A 27,453-nucleotide genomic window follows, 5' to 3' on the forward strand; every position below is an offset into this window, starting at 1 on the left:
CAGAGTTCTCATTGGCATGCTCAGCAGAACACCTTTATCTTCCCACAGTTGATTTTCTTTCCATTTATGAGCTGGGAATAAGCTAGTTGCCTTCCAGTGGTCAGAAATTATAGATGTAGTTTTCGGAACCTTTTAAAGTTGAGTGGTATTATTATCGGTGTCCACAGAATGCCAATTAGTTCCTGTTTAGACTTTCCTGAGTTTGGTAAATTGGGAGAGTAACAGGTCATATTTGCGAGTAGGGAAAGCACACAGTTATGGTGACTGGCAGCAGAGCAGAGCAGAGCAGGACCTCTTTCCTTTTTCTTCCGCAGTTAGTATTAGCAAGGAGCTGCTGCTGCTGCTGCTAAGTCGCTTCAGTCGTGTCCGACTCTGTGCGACCCCATAGACGGCAGCCCACCAGGCTCCCCCGTCCCTGGGATTCTCCAGGCAAGAACACTGGAGTGGGTTGCCATTTCCTTCTCTAATACATGAAAGTGAAAAGTGAAAGTGAAGTCGCTCAGTCGTATCCGACTCTTAGCGACCCCATGGATTGCAGCCTACCAGCCTCCTCCATCCATGGGATTTTCCAGGCAAGAGTACTGGAGTGGGGTGCCGTTGCCTTCTCCAATTAGCGAGGAGCAGGTAATTTTAATGAACAGTTTCGTTTGGGGCTGACGGATAGCCTGGTTTCCTGTCCCAGCTGGGCTGTGCTGTCGAATCTTAGGCTTTGCTAATCTCTGGCATTCATAGTCCACTTGTAGGCCTTGAAACTTGGAGCCACCCCTGTACTTTTTTCAGTTTGGATTAAGGGTGACTTACCCTGTACCCATCAAGCTGGGGTGTTGACAAAGATGCTCCAGTCCTTGTTTCAATGGTGGGGAACGCTGAGAAAATTCCACTTGCTCCCAGTGCTTATTGCTTTGTGTGCATGTATGCGCATCTGTGTGACAAAAGTAGTTCCTTGGGCAAGCTGGGTAGAGTGTAAAGTGTGTATTCCTGAGAGAGAGAATTTAAATATGGGCCCTTAATAACCTTATTTATTTTTTCCCAAAGAATCAGAGTTGGGAGGGATCTCAGGGACCAAGCAATAACACAGTACAGAACTGAGGCCTGTGATCACCTGCCCTCTGCTCAAATGCTGCAGTGATGGGTAGACAGCTCACTCTGTGAACGGTTTTCTTTTTTCCCTCCTCAGCTTGCAGAAGGAGCCAACGCTGCTTACTTGCAGTTGCTGAATCTGTTTGCCTATGGAACATACCCCGATTACATAGGTGAGTTGGTAACATCCTCCAGACTTCTCTCCACTATGTTACTCTGCCTGGATGTGTTGTCTTCCCGAGGCTCACTGGGGTCTGGGGTATAATGGGGTGGGCACTTACCTGGCTGTTTCTCATCTCACTGTGCTCTGTAGGTGACATCCCATGATGACCTTGGTTCCCTCCTTTTATTTCCCAGTGGGTTAAAGGGGGCTGTGTTTATGCTCATCCATAAATACAGCCCTTGTTTTTTTTCAGATGAGGTTCTTGAGGACTGGTATTGGTAGAGCACTTGGAGTGTTGTGAAATGTCAGAATACCATTTGGAAAGTCTTTAAGTGTTAAATATTATCTAAATACCATCACCATATTGAAGAAGGTTTGGAAAATAGGGAAAAAAGTCACTTGTAGTTGTACCACCCATAACCACTGTTCATTTTATGGTCCTGGACTTTTTCTCCCTTGTGCTTATGATTTCTGTAGGTGTAATTAGATTACGTGTACAATTTTATATCTGGCTTTATTCACTTATTTCATAGGCGTTTATCCATGTTTTACGCCTTTATCAGATCAGATCAGTCGCTCAGTCGTGTCCGACTCTTTGTGACCCCATGAATCGCAGCACGCCAGGCTTCCCTGTCCATCACCAACTCCCGGAGTGCACTCAGACTCACGTCCATCGAGTCAGTGATGCCATCCAGCCATCTCATCCTCTCTCGTCCCCTTCTCCTCCTGCCCCCAATCCCTCCCAGCATCAGAGTCTTTTCCAATGAGTCAACTCTTCACATGAGGTGGCCAAAGTACTGGAGTTCCAGCTTTAGCGTCATTCCTTCCAAAGAAATCCCAGGGCTGATCTTCAGAATGGACTGGTTGGATCTCCTTGCAGTCCAAGGGACTCTCAAGATTCTTCTCCAACACCACAGTTCCAAAGCATCAGTTCTTCAGGGCTCAGCCTTCTTCACAGTCCAGCTCTCACATCCATACATGACCACAGGAAAAACCATAGCCTTGACTAGATGGACCTTTGTTGGCAAAGTAATGTCTCTGCTTTTGAATATGCTATCTAGGTTGGTCATAACTTTCCTTCCAAGGAGTGTCTTTTAATTTCATGGCTGCAGTCACCACCTGTAGTGATTTTGAAGCCCAGAAAAATAAAGTCTGACACTGTTTCCACTGTTTCCCCATCTATTTCCCATGAAGTGGTGGGACCGGATGCCATGATCTTCATTTTCTGAATGTTGAGCTTTAAGCCAACTTTTTCACTCTCCACTTTCACTTTCATCAAGAGGCTTTTGAGTTCCTCTTCACTTTCTGCCATAAGGATGGTGTCATCTGCATATCTGAGGTTATTGATATTTCTCCTGGTAATCTTGATTCCAGCTTGTGTTTCTTCCAGTCCAGCGTTTCTCATGATGTACTCTGCATATAAGTTAAATAAACAGGGTGACAATATACAGCCTTGACGAACTCCTTTTCCTATTTGGAACCAGTCTGTTGTTCCATGTCCAGTTCTAACTGTTGCTTCCTGATTGTTCCATGTCCAGTTCTAACTGTTGCTTCCTGACCTGCATACAGATTTCTCAAGAGGCAGGTCAGGTGGTCTGGTATTCCCATCTCTTTAAGAATTTTCCACAGTTTATTGTGATCCACACAGCAGAAATAGATGTTTTTCTGGAACTCTCTTGCTTTTTCCATGATCCAGTGGATGTTGGCAATTTGATCTCTGGTTCCTCTGCCTTTTCTAAAACCAGCTTGAACATCAGGAAGTTCACGGTTCACATATTGCTGAAGCCTGGCTTGGAGAATTTTGAGCATTACTTTACTGTACGTCTTTATAGTCATTTTTAATATTCTATAATCTAATACTCCATAATCTACTTACCTAGTTCTCTTTTCTAGATCATTTGAGTCATTGTAAGTTATTGTACAGCATCGTCATTGTAACTGTCAGGAATGAGGTACATGCATGTCCATACACTAACTCATATTCCACTCAAGGCGTTTTTGTCTGGCTTTCCTAGTTTATTTTAGTGGTATGACATAGACCTGGCAGTTTATTTCAGTGGTATGACTCAAGGTCTTCACTGTGGTATCCCTGACTGCTTTTTCTCTCACTTTCTTTCTCCCTGGTCACTTTTACTTAACTCTTTGCTGCCATCACACTGGACAGTTTGCCACTTGCTAGTTTTTTCTGACCTTCACTTTGTTCCAATGAGTGAATCCTTTGTTTCTGTCCTTACTAGAGAGCAGCATTTTACAGACTCTGGAACCAGGATTCTTGGCTTTTATACTCTGTCTCCACTTGCACCAGTTGTGTGTCCTTTGGCAAATTAAGTGATCTTCTGTACCTCAGTCCCCTCATCTGTCAGAGGGGAGTAATAAAAAGGTCCACAATCCTTTATTTGCACTTCTTGGGCTGGATGTCTCATCATTTAGAATTTTAGGGATTCTAAAAAGGTTATATGATTTTAAAAAGTTGTATAATGCATATACTTTTTTATGTAACACCCTTGAGAGATGTGGGCAAAACCAGTAGTCACATGCATTCAAGTTTTGCAGCAAAACAAATGACTGTTCACAACAAATGGGATTAAAAAGCCTAACTCAGTTTAGGTCAGGAATTGCCATCACGTGAATTTCAGCAGGGTGCTCAAGGGGAAAAAAAGGCAGTTTGGATTCACCAGTTGGAATCTAGAATTATGAGTAAGGAACCGAAGACATTTGGAATCTGATTTGTGGGGTGGTTGTGAGGACTCCCTGGTTGTGTGTGTGTACGTGTGGATCTGTGTGTGCACTTGCACTAAGTACAACTTGCCGTCTGTTCCCTTGGCTGCTGCCATCGCAGTTGTTTTCATTATTGCCATTGCTCACATTGTGCCTGTCCTTCCACAGTCATCCAAAGCTCCACCTTTTTTTCTTTTTCTCTCCTATCTCCCCAGTGTGATTGCACTCACTTGTGCGCTCTCTTTTTCCCTTTCTTCTTCTCACCCTCTTGTCGTTTTCTGGTAACTTGTACCTTTCTTCTGGTAGTTCTCCTGCATTTGTAGCTGTTGAAATGTCAGATGACAACTGAGGACAAGTCCAGGGCCATTGAATTGCCCAACTGTGGGTGGTGGTTGGTGCTTCTGGAGTTGTGGAGTGCAGCAGCCCTGATAAGGCCCATCTTATTCCCCTTGAATCACTTAAGATAGTGCATTGCACATAACAGGTACTCTGGGAAGACATTGAAAATAGTATTTCATTAAGATAATTTTCATATCATTTTGTGCAGTCATGCCTGGCTTCTTAGGAGACCCAGCTTCTTAGGTGTAGAGATTCAGTTTTTTTCTTCTTTGGAAGCACATGGTCTTTGAGTGAAGACAGGAGGCGCTTATGGAACATTTGCCTCATGAGTAAGTGCAGAGTCATGACAGTGATTCAGTAGTAGGTTTGATGTGGGGAGTTTGTGTGCTTATTCCGTGAAGAAATCCTAATTTTGTTTTGTGTCTTGATTTTTGTGGTGGGTGGGACTGAGCAGCCAACAAGGAGAGCCTGCCAGAACTGAGCACAGCTCAGCAGAACAAGCTGAAACACCTTACCATCGTGAGCTTGGCGTCGAGGATGAAGGTATGGCCCCAGCCCTTTCCTGTCTTCTTCCTCACCTCGAGGCAGGTGTCTCATTGGCATCAGTGTGGAAACTCCTAGCTGCACATGGTAGAGTTGCATCATAAATGCAGAAAATTTGTCTGGCAAAGGACAAAAGAGAATAAGATAGCAGTTAAAATAGTGTAGATAATTACTCACGATTCCATTTAGGAAAAGTATGCCCAGGAGTGATGTGAATCAGCAGGTCTCAGCTCTGGCATGCCGTGGTAACCCACGTGCTCAAGCATTTGCCATGCTTAAAGGAGACTGCTGTTTTAAGATGCAGATTTTTCAAACAGCAAGGCATCTGAAGGCAAGTTAACCACTTCAGCTGTTACTCAATACACAGTGAACTGTTCTGTGCTGGAGGACTTACTGAGAGGTTGATTTTTTAATAGGCTGCCTTCCTCTGGGGATTTTCAAGGTTGAATATACTGATTGGAATTTTTTGCCTTATATGCTGACTTCTGACCCTAACCTCCTGTAAAATACCACACCATTGTGTCTCTGAGGTCTTTGCCCCACTCAGTTTAGGTGACATGCAACCATCTGCTCATAGCCATTAACAAAGAAGATCCAGGTTCAGTCAATTTATAGTTGGGTTTTGGCTCTCTGCTCAATCCTAACCTAAATGTCTTAAGTTTTCATGAAGATGTGCCTTTGAAAAAGTTTGCTTTTTGCATTTTCCTTCTGTGATTGAGCCAGAAAGATGTATATTTGTTCTTGGATTGTTGTTTTCACTTATTAATATTATTTTATCTGGTCTAATCACAGATTTCTGATTCTCAGCTGGGCATTACAGGTGGGAGGCCTAATTTGTTAGGAAATGAGGACCTGAACTTTTTTTTTCCTTTTGTCCTGGTCATGGACTTCTCAAGTATAGCAAAGAGTAGTAGTGACTCTTTACCTCATTTTTGCAACCTCTCATTGTAAGCCCATGTACCAACTCTGGATTTCAGACCTTTAGTCATAGAACACCCCTCAGGTAGGTTTGTCATATTCTCTGCATACATCTTCCTCCTGTCTGTTTCTGCAGATTTGATTGCTCTGTTAATTTTCAAGCAAATAGTGATGTGTCAGAGGAATTGCAGAAAACTGGGTATTTAAATATCCATTTTCCTTGGAGTCATGCAGAATTTTGGTACAGCCCATTACAGGACTACTATTGGGGAGTTGACTTTGTTGGGTAAGAGACTAAGAAAGCAAATGTAAATTTCAGGATGACCCCTGAGCCGGCAGTACCCAGTGGCCACCTGTAGGTGGGTGTGTTAGCCTGTAAGTTTTAAAAATTTTTGCTCTGCTGGGCAAGCAGCCAGTTTGTCTCTCTGGTGTCTGAGATTGTTTGGAGTTTTTTGATGACCTAGCATGTTACACAAATTCTGCAAGCTTCCAGAAGGCAGCACAGTGCCAGATACTGAGTATTTCTCTCTTCTTAGCTGAAAGGTGAGCAACGTCCACTAGGCAGAGGATGGAGGAGAATGCATTCCTAGATACTGTGGGTCTGGTTTGGATCCCACCGGTCTCACAGCTCTTTTATCCATCTCTTGTTGCCATGAGTGAAAGTCACTCAGTCGTGTCCAACTCTTTGTGATCCCATGGACTATACAGTCCATGGAATTCTCTAGACCAGAATTACTGGAGTGGGTAGCCTTTCCCCTCTTTAGGGGATCTTCCCAACCCAGGATTGGAACCCAGACCTCCTGCATTGCAGGCAGATTCTTTACCAGCTGAGCCACTGGGGAAGCCCAGATCTCACCGCACTGTAAATGTTAATAATTACCACTGGACCGCACTTCCCAAAGCCCTGAGGCAGACATTGGCTATCTGGGTAATAACTTGAATTTTCTTGAATGTTTACCAGTGGTTTTGTAAGTATGATGCATACCTTCTGCACAGTGTATCCCTTACTCCGTGCTGCTGAAGGACCTGGAGATGCGGAACCTCCGGGAACTGGAGGACCTCATCATTGAGGCAGTCTACACTGACATCATCCAGGGCAAGCTGGACCAGCGAAACCAGCTGCTGGAAGTGGATTTCTGCATTGGCCGTGACATCCGAAAGAAAGATATCAATAATATTGTCAAGACCTTGCATGAATGGTGAGGCTCCAAGAAGGGGGCACCCCCACCTTTGTTGTTGTTTAGTCGCTAGGTTGTGTCTGACTCTTTCGTGACCCCAAGGGTTGTAGCCTGCCAGGCTCCTCTGTCCATGGGATTTCCCAGATGAGAATCCTAGAGTGGGTTGCCATTTCCTTCTCCAGGGGATTTTCCTGACCCAGGGCTCAAACCCACATCTCCTGCACTGCAGGCGGATTCTTGACCACTGAGCCACCAGGGAAGCCAACTGCCCCCTGCCGCCCGCCTTTAGGAAGGGGATATCTAGCCTGGCCTTTGGGCTTCTGTTTGGGGAAATGTGGTCTTCAGGTATCAGCGGGGGTTGTCTGGGTGCTGGGACCTTGGGATAGCAAGCAGGGTGTGAGCTGCATTTGTGACTATATCTGTGTGACAGCAAGAATCACTTCAGGCTGCCTAATGTCATAGTTGTAAAATTGTTCTTGTCCTGTGCAACTGGGGGCTATTTAGCAGCAGGCTGTGAAATGCCCAGGGTTGGTAGGTGGAGTCTTTTAAGCCTGACACTGATCCTATTGCTTCACAGACTCACCCTCAGCCTTCAACTAAGCTGGGGAATTTGTGTCAGTAAGATTTTGTGGATAAGAGAACCATATTCAGCATCAGTAACATTGGGCTGCTACTGCTGCTAAGTTGCTTCAGTCGTGTCCGACTCTGTGTGACCCCACAGACGGCAGCCCACTAGGCTCCCCCGTCCCTGGGATTCTCCAGGCAAGAACACTGGAGTGGGTTGCCATTGCCTTCTCCAATTCATGAAAGTGAAAAGTGAAATGAAGTCGCTCAGTCGTGTCCGACTCAGCGACCCCATGGATTGCAGCCTACCAGGCTCCTCCGTCCATGGGATTTTCCAGGCAAGAGTACTGGAGTGGGGTGCCATTGTTGTAAAACCCCATGAGGGATATTGAAGACAAGGAATGGGTTATTCTAAATTGGGACATAGACCCAGGTATAGAATATTTGATAACCGTATTCTGGTATATAAAAAGGAGTGGGACATTTGCACATAAACTATTTTAATGGAATTGGATGCTTGTGAAAGCTGTTGCACATTCTATAAGAATTTGATATAGTTATTAAAAACCGAGTTGTGAAGGAGGGCCAGGATGAGAGTATAGTTGGAGGTGAGAAGAGTACAGTTGCAGGTGGGCTCATGTCACGTTTGAGATCATGAAACAGGGCAGGTAGACTTTGGGCAAGGGGTGGGGGTGGGGGTGAAAACTGTCTTTAAACAGACTGACTCTCCGGCTTAGCCGCAGGAGGTGCATATCGGGGAGGTACAGCCCGGCTTTGACCTTCTAGAGGCTTCCCTCGCTGCAGCTCCTGTCAGACCCCCAGGCTGTTGCTGCCCACACTTCACCCAGGGTTCCGTCCTAGGTGTGACTCCATACATCTTCCCTTTACAACATGTGACACATACAGGAGCTTTCAAAAGATTGTAAAACTGTTAAGTCAGAATAGATGGGAAAGAAACTTATAATATACCCCTAACACGAACATGGTCTGGAAGAGAAGCTTTCGGTATCTAGTCCTGCTGAAGTTGGCTGTCTGTTTCTGTCTTTGAGATGACCGACACAGTTTTCACCTCCAACATCTGGCGTCAACATATTTGCACTCAGGGCTCTCCTAGCTCCCATCCCAGGGTGTCTACGAATTCTTACCCCTTGTTTTTAGGCATTGGAATCAGATTTGAAACAAAGCTGGTACGTAGAGTGGTTCCACAGGTATGGCAGGATGTTCACAACTGCTGACTCTGAAATGGAGGGGAGGTGGGTATTTACTGTACTACAGCTTCAACTGTTTTTTTTTTTTTTAAGGCTTAAAATGTATTTTAATAAGTTTAGGTTGCATTATTTCATTTCTCAGAAAAACTTCAAAGGTACTAGGGACAAATCAAACATGGTACACCAATAAAAATGCACAGCATAACTCCCTAAGATAGGGAAAGCTAAGAGCTACCGTCTGACATTCAGCATACAGCAGCCCTGTTCTCAAGATTGTACTAGGCCTGTCAAGAAAGCTGTGAATGGCAACATCACAGACACAAAAGGGCCATTTCTGGGTTGTCCTTACCCAAGGAAAAGATGGAGGCAAGTTTAACACAAGATTTTTTAAAGATAACACTAAATGAAAATCTCTAAGAGAAAATGTCTTCCTTGGGACATGAAAGGATAATATATGGGACATAACAGAACCGTATGTGTGTTGTCTGTGACCTCTGTGGACATGTGCCTGGATTCCCACCTGGGAGTGATTGGAGCAGGGGGGCCAAGGTCACTGGGGGTGTTTGGTTTTTGTGGTATATGTGGCAGGATCTCTGGGGTGAGATAGTGCACTAAGTCGTGTCCGACTCTTGCGACCCCATGGACTGTAGCCTGCCAGGCTCCTCTGTCTATGGGATTCTCCAGGCAAGAATACTCGAGTGGGTTGCCATTTCCTTCTCCCAACTGTTTTTTTTTACATTTAAAAATTTTCAAAATAAAAAGTGTGGAAAATGAAATAATGAGGAGGTGGGTGGCAACCAGGAAGTAACACACTTCTAAGAAAAAGGGCAATCTTCAAAATAGAATGCTTTTAGAAAATAATTTTTTCTGATGAGAAAACTGATCAGTCATTGCCACCTGTGCAGTCTCTCCTAATTCCTTTAATTGCATGGTCTGTGCCACTTTCCCATGGGACACATAGGTTGGAAATTGAAGCTGTATTCTAAGAAACCACCCCAGGGACTTCCTTGGTGGTCCTGTGGTTAAGACTCCGTGCTCCCACTGCTGGGGGCGCGGGTTTGATCCCTGGTTGGGGAACTAAGAGCTTGCATTCTGCATGCCATGGTCAAAAATAAACTCTTAGGAAACTGCTCCATATCCTCTGTGTTTGTTTCCATATGCCTTGTCTTATGTATTTAGTAACAACCTGTCCTGTGGCAGGATTGAAGGGGCAAGAGCCCCTGCAGACGGAATGTTCCAGCAAGCGTCTATGGAGTTGGGGAGGGAGATTTGGGAGACTGGTGGACTCCCAGGCTTCTCTGCAGCTCAAGGCTGGTTCTCTCCTGTGTAGGTGTGATGGCTGCGAGGCTGTCCTGCTGGGCATCGAGCAGCAAGTTCTGAGAGCCAACCAGTACAAGGAGAACCACAGCCGAACTCAGCAGCAAGTAGAGGCCGAGGTAAGGCAGGGGGTGTCTGTCCCCACTCCCAGGTATCCCTGTTCCTTTTCTCGTGAATCTTGGCGTAGATGAAGCGCTCACGAGCAGGCCCTGGGCAAGGTGCTCAGGTAGAGGACAGTGTGACCCATCCCTGGGCTTGGTGCTCTCCGTCTCCTTTCTGATTCCCGGTCGCCAGAGGGTGAGTGGGCTTGGAGACCAGCATGTTGTAATTACTCAGCTCACACACACTTTGCAGCTGCAGAGCACAAGAAACGAGTTTGGGGATGGCCTTCAGGGTGGATGGAAGGTTGATGGTTACTAGGCTGGGTGGATGGCGGGGTGAGGCTGGGCTGAGGCACCTGGCATCCAGGCCTAATGCTGCTCTGCTCCTCGGCTGTGTGGTGGGTACACTATGTTCGTTTTATTCTCTAATCTGTGCGTGTTTGTCATAACCTTTGAAAATGCATCATATGTTTTATCCTGAACAAGGAAGAAAGGGAAAAGATTCAATGAATGAAACACAAGTGAAGGTAAAATTTGTGATTGTGGTATTAGACACCTGGTTATTCAGGACACTTTTAGCCTCTGGGGAGATGCAGGCTCCAGCCCTGGAGTGAATGGGCATTTGTGAGACTGTAGCCTGGACACCCGTGTGAGTCATCTCCCAATTTGTTTGGAGCCCTGAAGATCAGAATTTTAGCACTGAAAGTTCTGTTTTGGTATGATGGAGCTTGAGGCATTAATGATATTTAATGAATTTTAAAAGTCAGGTGTCCTAGAGTATGGCAGACTGGAACCCAGAGTTAGAGGTAAGGAACATAAGAAATAGGTGGTCATGCCTTTCAAAGGGGGATTTGTGAAATTTGAAGATTTCCCCTACTCTGTTGTATGTATTTCTTAAAAATAAAACCTGTGTCTTATTTAAATTAAAACCTGATCTTTGTAAGATCAGCTCTTTGCCCCGTGCCTTACGCATAATAAGTGCTCACATGATTATTGTATATTTCAGGCACACCCTGTTTCAGTGAACTGCTGAAGTCTGCTTTTCACAAACCAGAGAGAATTTATGTGCACAAACACCCATGTATACTACACAGGCACACCTACTTTGGGAATGTTCCACCTGTTGTAAATTTTTAACCCTACTTCTTGCAGGAGAAGTGTGATCTATATTCAATTTAGCATTAGTCAAAGACAGAAGCAATTAGGAAAGTAAGCCTGCTGCTCCTCTAGTGAGCTCTGTGATCCCCTGTTGAAGATTGTAGTTTCTTCTTTGACCTGGGATTGATGTCTGAGCGAAGTAGCAAAGGCTAGCCTCTCTCCTCTTCACTGACTGTTCCCTGTAAATCAGACCCCGGAAATAGGAGATTTAGAGGCAAAATGCTCACTTGACCTGGGATCACCTGAAATGCTCTTTAACCTGGTTGGTCGCCCAGGAGGAGCCTGATAGCTGCCGGCTGCCCCAGTGTGGTTGGAGTGAAGTGAAGTGAAAGTCACTGAATCGTGTCCGACTCTTTGTGACCCTGTGATACAGGCCATGGAATTCTCCAGGCCAGAATTCTGGAGTGGATAGCCTTTCCCTTCTCCAGGGGATCTTCCCAACCCAGGGATTGAATCCAGGTCTCCTGCATTGCAGGTGATTCTTTCTTTGTTTTTTTTTTTAATATAAATTTATTTATTTTAATTGGAGGTTAATTACTTTACAATATTGTATTGGTTTTGCCATACATCAATATGAATCCGCCACAGGTATACACGTGTTCCCCATCCTGAACCCCCCTCCCTCCTTGCAAGCGATTCTTTACCAGCTGAGCCACAAGGGAAGCCCAAGAATACTGGAGTGGGTAGCCTATCCCTTCTCCAGCAGATCTTCCCAACTCAAGAATCGAACCAGGGTGATTGGACTGCTGCTAATTGTGTGTCAGGTGGTGGGCTTGATGGTGGTGGTTTGCCAACATGAATGATACTAGTTGTAGAACTTTGAATGGCTCCAGTTTATTTCCATAATAAATGGCATCTCATGAAAGAAGACACTGATTGCCTAATGTGGAAGCCCGACCAGTACTTAGACAACAGTGTGGACTCCTTAAAGTACGGTTATTAAACGAGAGAGCCAGCACGTGTGGACTTGGCTGTCAGCAGTCCGCTACTGGAAAACACAGCTGCTCCAGCTGGCAGGGCCTGATGCTGCCACCAGGTGGCAGTAAGGGCTTGCTTAAGTGGAAGAGAAAGAAATTTGAGCCAACTAGAGGACTCTTTGGAGAAGGAAATGGCAACCCACTTGCCTGGATTCTTGCCTGGAGAATTCCAGGGACGGAGGAGCCTAGTGGGCTGCCGTCTATGGGGTCGCACAGAGTCGGACATGACTGAAGTGACTTAACAGTAGCAGCAGAGGACTCTTGCCTGGAAAATCCCATGGACGGAGGAGCCTGGTGGGCTGCAGTCCATGGGGTTGCTAAGAGTTGGACACGACTGAGCGACTTCCCTTTCACCTTTCACGCATTGGAGAAGGAAAAGGCAACCCACTCCAGTGTTCTTGCCTGGAGAATCCCAGGGACAGCGGAGCCTGGTGGGCTGCCATCTATGGGGTCGCACAGAGTCGGACACGACTGAAGTGACTTAACAGTAGCAGCAGAGGACTCTTGCCTGGAAAATCCCATGTATGGAGGAGCCTGGTGGGCTACAGTCCATGGGGTCGCTAAGAGTTGGACACGACTGAGCGACTTCCCTTTCACCTTTCACGCATTGGAGAAGGAAAAGGCAACCCACTCCAGTGTTCTTGCCTGGAGAATCCCAGGGACAGCGGAGCCTGGTGGGCTGCCGTCTCTGGGGTCGCACAGAGTCAGACACGACTGAAGCGACTTAGCAGCAGCAGCAGCAGAGGACAGGGAAGCCTGGCGTGCTGTAGTCCATGGGGTCACAAAGAATTGGACACAACTTAGCAATTGAACATCGACAACAATAACCAAGGTCACCTCCACTACCAATTAAGGCAGCCTTCTAATTTGGTCTTTCCTGGTGTCTCAGACAGTGAAGAATCTGCTTGTAATGCAGGAGACCTGGGTTTGATCCCTGGGCCGAGAGGATACTGTGGAAAAGGGCATGGAAGCCCTCTCCAGTATTCTTGCCTGGGAAATATCCCATGGACAGAGGAGCCTGGCGGGCCACAGTCCATGGGGTTGCAAAGAGTTGGACATGACTGAGCAACTAACACTTTCACTTTTCACTAATTTGATACTCTTCTAGGAAATCTAGAGCAGACAACTCTGAGAAGAGTAGGAGCCTGGTCAAAGCCCAGAGCCTTGTCAGTTTTTCTAAATGTATGACCTGGCTGCTACATGTAGCTCACTAAGTATTTGTTGACTTGAAAACAGATCTACCACCAAGTTGTAATTTTGTTCTATTCTGCTTGTATTTATGCTTCTGTTACTCTTAACTTTTTTAGTCATCTTCTCAACTAAGTTGATCTTTATTTATTTTTAAGTTAGATTGGTGTTCTCAGAGGGGAAAACTTCCATGTTTTTTTTTCCCTCAAATCGTATAACAGCAAACTTCTGGTGGCTATTAGCTTTAAGAGCTTTCCCTCTTAGTGAAGTCAGCCCCATGCAAACTGCCTAAGAATATTCTCTCATTTTAGTCTTTCACAGAAATAACACAAACTAGTCACAATGCCAGCATACCTGCAGGAGATAAAGCAGTGATGTCACGAACTGTTTGTCATCCCCGAGCAAATGCTCTGGAGGGAGGTATTGGTCACCTCCACAAAGTACCTCATCACTTATATTTGATTTTGGAATGTATTCTTCTTCATATTTGAATGTGCTTATAAGTCTGATGTTCTGTGGAACGTCAATATATAGCTCTTGCTGCGTTTACAAGATAAGCCATTTTCCAGTCAGGTAGGTAATACAGCATAACTGGACAAAGTACACTCTTTTCTTTCAATATGGAAAATCCTCCAGAAGCTGAGTTAGTGACAGACCTTGAGCGCGTTGGCTGTTAGCGTGTACTTCCCGTGCCTCCTGAGAGGCTTCTTGCCGTCTCCCTGGTCTCCTTTTTCTGTGTGGCCCTTTCCCCACTATGCGCTCTACTCATGTTGTCTGCCTTTGCTCGGCCCCACAGCTCAAAGGTGTCTTCCTGCCCTGAGCTGTCTCGATTCCCCTTTCACCTGAGTATCTAAAGTCTCTAGTAGAGCTAGGCTGTGATTGTGTCAGCACATGCAGTCCCATGTGAGAATCCGGCACTCATCATCTGAGGGACCTGACAAACTCTAGGTCATCTGGGGTAGTAGGATGGTTCTGGCCTGCAAGCCAGACTGCTCAAGGAAGAAAATTAGAAGGCAGCACGACATTGAGGCCAAAGAGGTCCAGCCTGCGGGATATCAATCATTGTTTCAAGAGTGGCTCTGTGAAGGCAGAGTTAGACTTCTCAGGATTGTTCCATGGAGCTGAGACAGGCTTAATTGACGGACCTGCCTGAGTGGCCAGTCTTGGGTTCTAAAAGGAGGTGTCTATGGTTAGACCTGGGGAGTTATTACAGAAAGCTGGTTGACTCTCCCTTCAACTCTGAGAGTCTGTAACTGGCTCAGCAGTCTCCTTTGTAAGTTCCATGTGTTTTAAATGCCAACAGTCAAACTGATTGAGCATGGTATATGCATAACGACCCACTGTGAGCCATGTCATGACCCCACTCCCACCCCCACCCCATCCAGCTGAGGCCTTGTGAGGAAAAAGGGCCTCATTTCTTCAGGAAGCCCTCTTTTCACCTAGGTTTGTTTACCCGACTGTGGAGGGCTCAGCTTTGTCAGCGTGTAGTCTCACTGTAGGAAGCTAGATGTGAACCCCTGAAACAGAGGAGACATAGCATGTAGGAGGCCGCCATCTGACAGTGAGCGGCGCTGCCAGGCAGTGTAATTGAGGGGAGACAGGTCAGCGTGGGCGAGTGGTCAGGGTGGGTTTGTGGAAGAGGTGGGGTTGGAGGGGGCTAGTGAAGGAGGAGGCTTGCCCAGGCTGGAATGACAGGGTGTGCAGGACAGGTAGCCAGGTAGAGGGAAATGACTGCTCCTGCGTGTGTGGCTGGGGACTTGGTGTGGCTCGAATGGGGGGCATGTGTTGCGAAGGGAAGGATGGTACAAGGTCTTGAGTGGCATGTCAGAAATGGAGAACAAGCCAGATTTGTCCTTGAGGTAGGTCTCATTTCTTCATGTGGCATGCCAGTGTCACTGAGCACCCAAAATATCAGCTTATTGGGAGATAAGTTTCTATAAGAAACTGAAGAGGTAAATAGGCACTTGGAGTATTGTTTTATAAAGCAGTGATAACTGAGAAGTCACATTTCTTAATCTCTCCTCCACGGCCATCAAATACGCCTTGAAGTAAGAGAAAGAGTGGCAGGCTGTCCACTTGCTTCACATTCTTTGCTCACTACCTCACCAGGTAACTCTCCTGAACAGGAGATAACAGAGCAGCAGTGAGCCCGGGAACGTGGGATGCCCAGGGTCCTGAGATGGCATGTCTGGGCCTGGCCGACACCGGATGCACCCAGCCTTGGATTCGGTGGCCCTCCGTGTCCACTGTCCCCGTCCACAGTCCTCTGTTGATGCTCCTCTTAGAAATGCCATTGAGATGACTGAGGGGACAGCAGTGTTGAGGCGTGGCTGTTCCTACATCTCAGAACAACAAAAAACAAAATGACCTGCAGTCTAGTCTAGGCCCATTCCGCAGATGACAGCTCTCCTCCAGGAACCTAATTTTTATGTTGCTTTCCTTTCTGCATTTGGACTGTCTCTTACTCAAGCTCCTGATACTCTGCCTGTTGAGAAGTGTTGACAGTAATAGCTCCCTTCTTGTTCTATAAGAAACCAGGGCTTCTTCCCAGAGAACACAGAAGCCACCAAACAGGGGAAGCTGCTTACTCTTACTAACAAGCATACACCTTTCTCTGCACCAGCTTTCTCCTCTTTCTTCCTTCTAATGATTGGGGGAAAAAGTTGATATTTCCTCTTCTGTTTTTCTTCCCTTTATTATTATTCTCAGCTAGCTGAAGGGCAAAGGTATGAATGATCCTTTAGAACTGGCGTTGGGAAATGTGTATAATATGGGCATAGGAGCTCATAGTTTGTAGGACAAGTTGGTACAGTCATGTTTCAGAAGGCAGTATAGCAGTAGTTACTAAAGTAAAATGTGTAAACCCTTTGATCTGGAAAGTCCACAGGTGTTCACAAAAGTATGCCAAGGCTGTTCATTGAAGCACCATACATAAGTGGAAAGCAAGCTAGGAACTAATTAAGAAATGGTAGAACATTCATTGGAGAAGGAAATGGCAACCCACTCCAGTGTTCTTGCCTGGGGAATCCCAGGGACCAGGGAGCCTGGTGGGCTGCCGTCTACGGGGTTGCACAGAGTTGGACACGACTGAAGCGACTTAGCAGAACATTCATAGAACAGTACACCCATGTTACTGTATAGGATATGTTCAGGAGGAGGTGCTTAAATATCCGTTAAGAAAGGTCTGCTGAAAACAGTACTGTGATTTCATTTTTCTTTGACTACATTTTTTGCCATTGGTCACTTAGTTGGCTGAAGTTTACCTTTTAGTTGCTTATTTAAGAAAGAAAATATTAGTTGCTCAGTCGTGTTCTTTGGACCCCACGGAATGCAGCACACCAGGCTCCTGTGTCCATGGAATTCTCCAGGCAAGAATACTGGAGTGGGTTGCCATTCCCTTCTCCAGGGGATCTTCCCAACCCAGGAATTGAACCCAGGTCTCCTGCATTGCAGGCTGATTCTTTACCATCAGAGCCACCAGGGAAGCCGAAATAAAGGCTCATGCAATTGTATTCCAAAGTTCTTGTGAAAGTAGTTTGCGGTTTCATACCTGAAAGCGGTCAGCTGAGTATAGCATCTCATGTCCCCCTTTCTTTTTCTGTGGCCATTTTAGTCAGTGCTTTCTCTCACCTGCTCTGTTGTACCTTTTTGCCAAATGGTCCACTACCACTTGGCTTGTTTCCCATTTTCAACCAAGAAAGCGTTATTCGTTCCGCTTTTCTGCTCCACTCACTTCCACATAATCTTCTCTGAGTAGCCCCTGCTCATTCTCCCCTTGCGTGGGTTTCTGAAGATAATCTCAGGTCTTCTTGCAGAGGGCTCTGGTTTCTTCACTGAGTGGCCCCCGTTGTTGCAGGAGCAACTTGTGAGTTTCTGGCACGTACGGGCTGAGCACGCCAATTCTCTGTCTCCCTCCAGGTTACCAACATTAAGAAGACCCTCAAAGCTACCGCATCCTCCTCGGCTCAGGAGATGGAACAGCAGTTGGCCGAACGAGAGTGTCCCCCTCACGCCGAGCAGAGGCAGCCCACTAAGAAGATGTCCAAAGTGAAAGGTCTGGTCTCCAGCCGCCACTAGGGCAGGCTGGGGCAGCTGGCACTCACCAGGCCTGGGTCAGGTGGGGAGGGGACACCGAGGGCCTTCTTCCTCCCCTCTCCACCTTCCGTGAGTTCCAGACCTGCCCGTCCCCTCACCAGCGCCTCCCCCCTCGTTGGTACTGTTCCAGAAGAACCGTTAAGTCCCTCCCCACCAGCCCACCGCCCCTGTCCCCAGTTGCTCCCTTCAGACTCAGGGGCTCCACGGATGCCATCCCAACAGGGCCGACACTGCCCAGCTTCCCTCCAGGAGGTTCTCGTTCCTGTCTAAGGGCTTGTCTCCCAGTTTTCCTTTTGCTTCGTGTCATTTTGTCAGGCTGTTCATAAGCCGGAAGCAGCTTTAACCGGCCCACAGGGATGGGTGCTCTCTGAGTGAGGGGGGCGCCTTCCTTCTCCAGCCCCTTGTACACAGTACCCACAGAGGTGTGGGTGCTCTCTAGTAGCCAGGTATCAAAATGCTTCTTTTTCCCTCTCCTGCCTTACCCCTTGTTGGCAGCTCCGATCAGGCCATGGAGGGATGCCGACGCTGGGCTGTGTTTACTAAACCTGCGGGTTTTCAGCCTCTTAATGCCCAGCTCCAATCTCTCATTAGCTGGGAGCACTGGGCTGTCTTTACCCCTGGTATCTGAGCACCAGTGCTGGGTTGCCATGGGTCTGCTGGGTGGCAGAAGTCTCTTCTGGCTTGGTGTTCTCTGCTGGCTTCGCTCCCTGCTGCCTTTTGACTACTCAGACTGGCCTTTGGTGTGAAGGCCCCGGCTGCCCACAGAGGCTGTCTGCCAACATTCGCTCTCCCGAGGTCTTTAATTCCTCCCGGCTGCATCTGTGGTGGGGATGGTGTGTCGTGGTCCCTCTGGTGAAGGATTTGTTGCTGCTTCTGTTTCTTTCTTCCCACCCTCCCTGGCTGGTGACCCAGAGCCCTCTGATGATGGCATTCTCCTGGCAAGAGAAAAGGACTTGACTAGTAGCCTTTCTGAACTTGAACAGTTTCAGGTTATATTTTAATTTTTTTTTTTTTTGTACAGGTTCTGATTCTAATACATTTCAACATGCTTTTTTTCCCCCTCGTGTCAATATTTGTTATAGACTAATCGCCGGGGATTTTCACCTGGTTGGAGGGTGGTGTGTGTGTATGTGTGCGTGTGGTGGTGTTTGTTGGCTTTTTTTTTAAGGGGAGGTGGAGGTCCTGGGCTGATATTAAAGAGAGAAAAAGCACATTTTAGAACAAAAAATAAACATAGATTTAATGTATGTGACTGTAAAATGTGGGGTTGCATAGCTGGTGGATCTCGAGGGGCTGGAATTAGGGGGTTCAGGGAACAGGTGATACTGTGTCAGTGCCATGGTAAAAAACAGATTTCTCCTTTTTCCAAAATGTCCAGCAGCTGCCTACCATTGACTGAATGTTAACAAAGTGTTCTTGTTTCCTTTCTTATAATCCATGTCCCCATATTACATGCTGAGCTGGAGGGTTTAATTCCCAAAGTATGTTTCATGAAACCCTTTGGTAGATGCTCTGTGGAAAGGAGGTTCTGTTAAATAAATCTGGCACATCCTGCATCCCATATCCTCACTGGAAGTTCATTGTTAAGATCTCAGAGAAGGCATGGGGGAGGAAGTCGGTTCCCACACTCATCTCAGCATCCAGTCCTTTTTGGTAATTTTTAGTGGAACACATTTTGGGGATATTTTTGGAAACATAGTATTTCTCAAAAACACCTCCCAGCCTTATAGGTTTTTCCACTTATTCCTTCTAGATCCAAAAACAGTCACTTGCTCTTGCAAGTGGTCATCGATCCTTATGTTTCCTGCCAGGGAGCAGGTTAGGAAACGTGACTCATCTGTAGGAAGTGTGCACCCGCTTGTTGTTTGACTGCCCCAGGCCCTCAGGGGCTCGAGGTTCACCTTCTCCACGGGTCTGCTGTTCTTACGAATAGTAGTGACAGTCATAAGAACAACACTCCCAAGGTGCTCTACAGAATGGCTTCATCTACAGTAAGTCATCGAATCCCTCCACTGAACAGTCTCCTGAGATTGGTAAGGTAAGTATTGCTAGAGCCATCCTCACTTTACATGTGAGAAAATGGAAGCTCAGAAATTCAGAGTCCCCTGGTGTTCAGGGGTGAAATGAAGACTCCTGGATCTCTGGACTTGAGTGCCCAGCTGTCTTCTCTAGGTAGTCCCCAAACTCACCCTCAGTACCCTTCTGCTTGCTTATTCCTCTGAGGGCCCCTCTTGCTCTTAACTGACACCCAATGCATCACAGCCTGTTTCCCAGACCCACGCAGCCACTTTGTAAGGAAGCAGAAGGTGGGGTGGGGCACCTGGCATCGTGGGGACAGCTGGAAGTTCTTGGCTCTGCTGGACTCTAGGAGGCCTGCCCTCTGAGCTCTGCAGTTTCCCACCTGGCCTGCTATGTCAGCCAGGCTTGGGTCTGAAATCTGCTTGAGTATTTTCCATATCAAAACAATGAATGTTCAGAAGAGGTGTCCACAGCAGCAGGGAACCCTCTGAGTTCGGGAAGGAGACACTGCAGTATGAAGCAGTTAGCTTGGTAGTAGCGCCCGCCCGTCTTTGACCCCTAAGCCATCCGCTTCCTAGAGGCCTCGTTGGTCGTCTTTACTTTCTGGATGAGAGGCATTATGTTGATAACATGAGGGAGGCGGTCAAAGTCCCCCAGATCCAGATGGCCACCACTGATAGTATTTCCGTCCCCAAACTTGAGAGTAATGGGAAAGGGTGGTCATCAAAGAAGCTGATATGACAACCTGTGATGTTTCACATAAAGGCGGTTTTCTGTATCTCATGTGCTGGGGTGCCTGAAACCAAACCACATTTAAGTTTTTGTACTTAGTCATTAACAGCTTGAGTCTCCAAACATTTGTTTGAAGTGCAGCAGTTGGTTCATTTTTACTGGACCTGATGGAGTGTCTCAGTACTCATGTGTTTGGCTTCCAAGTGTATTATACCCTTTTCATTCTGTGATCCTGTCTTCCTGGGGATCTGTATACAGCCATGAGCATCTGACTGCTTCACTAAGTCTTTATTCTTATAGTTACGCTTGAGATTTACAGATTAAGGTAAATTTTTTATTATAAATTTCATTTTACGTCTCCTTTACATTACCTATAGGGAATTAAGTAGATCCTTTAAACTTATGTCTGGAACTTCCCTGGTGGTCCAGTGGTTGAAAATCTGCCTGCCAGTGCAGGGGACACTGGTTTAATCCATGCTCCAGGAGGATTCCATAAGCTGCAAGGCAGCTAAGTCTGTGTGCTACAACTGAGCCCGTGTTCTAGGGCCTGCGAGCCTCAACTGCTGAGCCCTCTTGCTGCGACTACTGAAGCACGCATACCTAGAGCCTGCACTCCACAAGAGAAGCCACTGCAGCAAGAAGCCCGCACACCGAAAAGAGTAGCCCCTGCTCACTGCAACTGGAGAAAGCCTGTGCATAGCCGGGAACACCCGTGCAGCCAAAAAATGAATTTAGATTATTTATAATGACCTTAGGACTGTAAAAGTGGGTACAATACATGGTCATTACAAGAAGGGAGTGTTGATCTATTCAGTTCCGTTTAGTTGCTCAGTTGTGTCCGACTCTGCGACCCTATGGACTACAGTACTCCAGGCCTCCCTGTCCATCACCAACTCCCAGCACTTGCTCAAACTCATGTCCATCGATTCTGTAATGCCATCCAACCATCTCATTCTCTGTCGTCCCCTTCTCTTCCCACCTTCAATCTTCCCTAACATCAGGGTCTTCCAGTGTGTGTTCACATCAGGTGGCCAAAGTATTGGAGTTTCAGCTTCAGCATCAGTCCTTCCAATGAGTATTCAGGACTGATTTCCTTTAGGATGGACTGGTTGGATTCCTTGCTGTCCAAGGGACTCTCAAGAGTCTTTTCCAACACCACAGTTCAAAAACATTGATTTCTTCAGCATTCAGCTTTCTTATAGTCCAACTCTCACATCCATACATGACCACTGGAAAAACCATAGCCTTGACTAGACAGACCTTTGTTGGCAAAGTAATGTCTCTGCTTTTTAATATGTTGTCTAGGTTGGTCATAACTTTTCTTCCAAGGAGCAAGTGTCTTTTAATTTCATGGCCTCAGTTACCATCTGCAGTGATTTTGGAGCCCCCAAAAGTAAAGTCAGCCACTGTTTCCCCATCTATTTGCCATGAAGTGATGGGACTGGATGCCATGATCTTAGTTTTCTGAATGTTGAGTTTTAAGCCAGCTTTTTCACTCTCTCACTTTCATCAAGAGGTTCTTTAGTTCTTCACTTTCTGCCATAAGGGTGGTGTCATCTGCATATCTGAGGTTATTGATATTTCTCCTGGCAATCTTGATTCCAGCTTGTGCTTCATCCAGCCCAGCGTTTCTCATGATGTACTCTGCATATAAGTTAAATAAGCAGGATGACAATATACAGCCTTGATGGACTCCTCTCCATATTTGGAGCCAGTCTGTATGGATCACAGCAAACTGGAAAATTGTTAAAGATGGGAATACCAGATCACTTGACCTGCCTCTTGAGAAATCTGTATGCAGGTCAGGAAGCAACAGTTAGAATGACATGGAACAACAGACTGGTTGATCTGTTAGGGTTGAGAACTTTCTCCTTTGGTTAAGGATGAAACCCACAATGAAGTTAACTGGGAGAGCAAAGTTCAGAGGCAGCCCAAATTTTGGGGTCACTTGTTCCTGTCTTACATTGTTTTTTCCTAGCAAAACCCTATTAAGGTCTCATCCAGTTGGTTACCTTTCCAAATTTTTGAGTCACAGGAAATGAAGTGTCACCATGGGCGTGGATCATATAAGCTGTGGAGAATGTATACAAGTAAAAGAAGTCACAGTGGAACCATAGAAGATGCTTTGGTGGATTCTAAAGGAAGTGCTATCCCTGAAGAAATGTTACAACAGAGCACCCATGGAATCTAAGGAGAATGGGGCCTCATACAGTATCTCATACAGGCACTGGAGAAGGCACACAGCTGCGGGGTGGTGCCTCTTGTCTCTAAACGGGCTCCTCAGAGCTGTGGGGCCATCCCATCACACGCCTCTTGTCAGCTCTCACTCATTCCCTAGAGCTAAGTTTCATTTTTTTTTTAATTGAAGGATAATTGCTTTACAGTACTGTGTTGATTCACTGTTCTTTTAAAGTCATTTACTCCATCTTACCCCTCACTTTGAGCAGAAGACTATTCTACTTCAGAGTAGAATAGTGAAAATCTCACCAGATGGGGAAATGCCCAGTTTCTTGTCTTTCATCTACAGAATCGCCTACATCTACCCTTTACACGCAGCCTCCTTCCACAGGAGTGTACTTTGTCCACCTGTGTGGTAGGGATCCACCTCACCTCTTCTCTCAAGAGTTTTCACTTGTGTCTTTGGCCTCTCCTAGTGGCTGTATGTGATGGAGACCCTCTCTGAGCCTGATGTCTCTTTCTGACCACCACTGCTCTTTCTCTTTAACAAGTAAGTTTCTTGAGAGTTGTGTACACTTTGTTTCTACTTTCTCCCTCATCCACACCTAAATCCTTGGCCACATGGCTCCTATTGCCAGCCATCTGCTGGTGGTTTTCTTCCCAGGTCTACTCTCATAGACAGTAAATGATGCCCACAGTTCATCAAATGTATTGTTTTATAGGGCTGTCATAATGAAGCGCACAGACTAGCTGGCTTAAACAACAGAAATTTATTCCCTCACAGTTCTGGAGGGAATCAAGGTGTTGGCAGGTTTGGTGTCTCCTGAGGCTTCTCTCCTTGATGTGCAGACAGCCACCTTCCCCTGTGTCCTCACACTGCTTTTCTTCTGAGCCTATGCATCCCCGGTGTCTCTTCCTCTTCTCATAAAGACATCAGTCATATTAGATTAGGGCTCCACCTTTATGACTTCATTTAATCTTAATTATTTTAAAGGACTAGTACAGTCATATTGTGGTTAAAACTTTAATATATATAAATTTGGGGAGAACGTAATTCAGTCCCATAACACAGCTACCTGAGCCAGAACTTGGGGGTTCATCCTTAATTCCTCCCTACCTCACATCTGATATACCACATCCTCACTATTCTATTTTTATTGTTTTTTGAACCCATCTTTTTCCCATTTTTCTGCCTCTTTGAAAATTCATTCATTCAGTGTACTCTGTGGATATCCACTATGTGTTAATAGTAGGAAGGCAGCCAAAGAAAAGTTAAAAAGTATGAAATTAAGAAAAGTATATGGAAGGAAACTATAAAGATAAATGCAAAAATAAATTAACTGGCCAGATCAAAAGTTAGTTTAAGAGGGCTTTTTAAATAATGAAAAAGATATATACCTGGCAAATCTAATTAATAAAAGGCAATAAATGAATAAAGAGAACAGTATTTTAAAACTAAGATGTTACATCAATCTATTTGAAACTCAGTGATAAAGAGAATTTTCTGGAAAATTGAGTGACCATAATTCAAGAAATAAAATGCTAGAACTGGCTAAAAACCAAGAAATGAAACTTAAATGCTACTGAAGATGTATCTTTAACAAGGCTCTGAAAGTGAGTTTCTCTGTTGTATCTGACTCTTTGTGACCCCATGGATTTAGGAATTCTCCAGGCCAGAATAGTGGAGTGGGTAGCCTTTCCCTTCTCCAGAGGATCTCCCAACCCAGGGATCAGACCCAGGTCTCCCACATTGCAGGTGGATTCTTTACCAGCTGAGCCACCAGGGAAGCCCAAGAATACTGGAGTGGGTAGACTATCCCTTCTCCAGTGGATCTTCCTGACCCAGGAATTGAACTGAGGTCTCCTGCATTGCAGGTGGATTCTTTACCAACTGAGCTGTCAGGGAAGCCCCTAACAAGGCTTCACAAGGCTCTGGGTTCATATTATTTACTGGGTGAATTCCTGTTATTAAATGATTCAGTGATTCCCTTCATCATTATAGGCTGAACAGGTTTTTGTTTAAAAAAAAGGAACTGAAAACAAAAGTTTCTAGGTTAGTCCTATTAACCCAAATCTAAGATAGCTTTTATTTTTCTTGGTCTCATTTCATTTATGAATGTAGATGAAAAGAATTTTATAAAATTAGATATACAATCCTAAACAACCTTTTAGGAATCTAAGAGAAGGATGCTTCCTTAACATGATGAGGAACCATATATATTAAGTCCAGGGACCACATTGTCATTTCAGTAAATATGCCAGGATTTTCCCACTAAACCACTGGTCTTTCTGTGCTGCTGGCCATTGAGAAGGAGTTGTGAATCGGAGTGTTCTGGCGGGTGCTGATGGTTCTGGCGGGAAGAGCACCTTCACTCACCTCATAAGCTTCTCGAACACCTGAGGTCTTGAGTGGGACAGGGCCATGGAGAGGCAATATGGCCTGCTGGTTGGGGAAGAAACTCTGCAGCAGGCAGTGTGGCTGGCCCCTCTGGCTTCTTCCTTCCTCTGTAAAGAGTCATGAGAATTACAGGAAGCAAAGCCAGATTGCTATGAGCACAGGTGTTAGTGCTGGTTAACTGACTTTCATATTTTGGTTGTAGATGTTTGCATTCCAGTGGGGTCAGGATCATGAAAAGAAAATGAAAGTGTTAGTCTCAGTTGTGTCCAGCTCTGCAACCCCACAGACTGTAGCCCACCAGGCTCATCTGTCCATGGAATTCTCCAGGCAAGAATACTAGAGCAGGTTGCCATCCCTTTCTCCAGGGAATTTTCCTGACCCAGGGATCGAATCCAGGTTTTCTGCATTGCAGGCAGATTTCTTTACCCTCTGAACCACCAGGAAGACCAAGAATTTCTAAGTAATACCTAGAAGTCACCAGCAGAGGACAGCAGTGCATCAGGATACCAAGGGGATGGTGCTGGAACCTGAAGCTTAATAGTATATTTTGGACAAAAACACAGCCTAGCCCCTGGGGCCTTGGCATCAGTGGACTAGGGAAACTTAGAACAAATAATGTGGTTAATTTCCTCTCCAAGTTGAATTATTTGTCTGAAAGTCTATAGGTGGGCTAGGAACAAGAAGAGGATAAACCGGTAGGTCCCAGAGTATCTGATGGGAGACTCAGGTTATCGCCAGAATAATGGGATATGTGTGTGAATAAAAATGTACACCCACCCTCCAGAAAGATAGCTGAATAAGCTTCATATATACCATCCTCTCTGTCTGAGCTGGCTCCTCCTCTGTCTCAGTGAGAAATTGAAGCGGCTTGATAGGCAGGGCCTGGGTGGTCACGTAGGCATGGGGGGGCGGGTCCTAGAAGGGGGCCAGCCGGTGGGTACTTCTTTGCCTCTCCCTGGAGGAAGCTGGATGAGCCTCAGGGAGATGCAAAACCCCTGAAATCATATGCAGAATTGTCTATGTACTTATATTTATGTGCTTGTTGCTTAGTTGTGTTGGACTCTCTCTGACCCCATGGACTGTAGCCCATCAGGCTCCTCTGTCCATGGAATTCTCCAGCCAAAAATATTGGAGTGGGTAGCCATTCCCTCTCCAGGGGATATTCCTGACCCAGGGATGGAACCCGAGTCTCCTGCACCACAGGCGGGTTCTTTACTGTCTGAACCACCAGGGAAGCCCTGGTAAAAAACATTTAAATTTTAAATAATTTTAGATTCAGACACAGTTGCAAAAACAGTAGAGAGGCTCTGTGTACCTTTCACCCACTTATCCCCAATGATAACATCTCCTGTAACTTTAACCAGGAAATTGACTTTGGTTCAATTCAGGCCTTATTCCGATTCATGCACGTGTGTGTGTGTGTGTGTGTGTGTGTGCGCGCGTGCGTGCGTGTGCGCGTGCGTGCGTGCACGTGACATTTCTGGGCTGTGTGAGAAGCTCTGGATCTCCATCTTTTGGGCTTTAGTAGAGCTTTCTGTACTTGAAGCCTTAACATTCCTAACCATAACATCTAATTATAACGTACAGAAAACCTCATGTAAACTGGCTCAATTTAAAAAGAAAAGACAAAAGAAAGGGGGAGGAATATTGGTTCATGTAATGAAATCCAGAGGAATGACCTAACTGGTGCCAGTGGTTCAGGAGGTCATGCCAGAGCTCACTCCTTTTTTCTGCAGTGACCCCTCTCTGTGCACGTCTCAGTTCTGGTTTTATTCTCAGACATCCTCCCTCAAGGTCCCAGCAGTGGCTGTGGCTGTGATGATTCCAGACTTTTCATCATCATCCCATACCACAGAGGAAGCGGGGTTGGTGGGGTGGGGTTTCGGGGGGTGAGTCTCATCATTCCTATAGAAGTTGTAGGATTCATTCTGATTGGACTAGCTTGGATCCAGTGCCCACACCTCAACCAATCACAGGGCCAGGAGAATGAGCTACACTAGTTGGCTCTTGCCTGGACTCCTAACCCCTCCATGAACACCTGGTGATTGGGATAATTTATTGGTTTACTCTAATCTCAGACGGAAGGTTGGTTTATTCCACCCTGACCACATGGGACAGGGAAAGTGTCTGAAAATAAATTTGGGTGATATTACTAGAGAGTGGGAATAGATGCTGGCAGTAAACCATAGGTGTCCCCCATCTTTGGCATGGAGTCTGTCCCTCCCTGATCAAATCAGCTGTGACCGGGAGGACTGGACCATGTGGTACAGACATGTCTCCTGGGATAGGGGTCAGTTCGTGCTTCCGGGGAGTGAGTGTTGGACAGGTGCCCCAGGAGGTCTCTACCACAGTCAGGGTTTATGTGTCTAAAACAGTGTTACTGCCCATCTCCCCTCGCCTTAGGATGTTAACCTGGTCATGGCATTTCTAGCCACTCCCGCTGGCCTGCTGTAGGTCTTCAGGGGCCCAGGGAACAGCAGAGGAGATGCTGTGTTTGAAGCAGGATCCTGGGTTTCAACTGTATATGTTGGGCTTGGGATGTATTTAGGTAGGACTCCCCAACAGCGCACCATGCCCAC

General features: G+C 46.1%; 1 protein-coding gene across 1 annotated transcript in view; it reads left to right on the forward strand.

Moving 5' to 3' along the window:
* COPS7B (COP9 signalosome subunit 7B) overlaps positions 1-18,604 on the forward strand; it is a 28,112-nt gene extending 9,508 nt beyond the window's left edge. The window contains exons 5-9 of the mRNA XM_061388245.1: positions 1,178-1,253; positions 4,755-4,843; positions 6,758-6,960; positions 10,042-10,147; positions 17,371-18,604. Coding sequence (XP_061244229.1) covers positions 1,178-1,253; positions 4,755-4,843; positions 6,758-6,960; positions 10,042-10,147; positions 17,371-17,529 — 633 coding nt within the window. The 3' untranslated portion in view covers positions 17,530-18,604. The remainder of the gene's footprint in view (positions 1-1,177; positions 1,254-4,754; positions 4,844-6,757; positions 6,961-10,041; positions 10,148-17,370) is intronic.
* The last annotated feature ends 8,849 nt before the right edge of the window (positions 18,605-27,453 follow it).

This window comes from Bos javanicus, chromosome 2 (genome assembly GCF_032452875.1).
Source record: "Bos javanicus breed banteng chromosome 2, ARS-OSU_banteng_1.0, whole genome shotgun sequence".
In the NCBI taxonomy this organism is placed as follows: domain Eukaryota; kingdom Metazoa; phylum Chordata; class Mammalia; order Artiodactyla; family Bovidae; genus Bos; species Bos javanicus.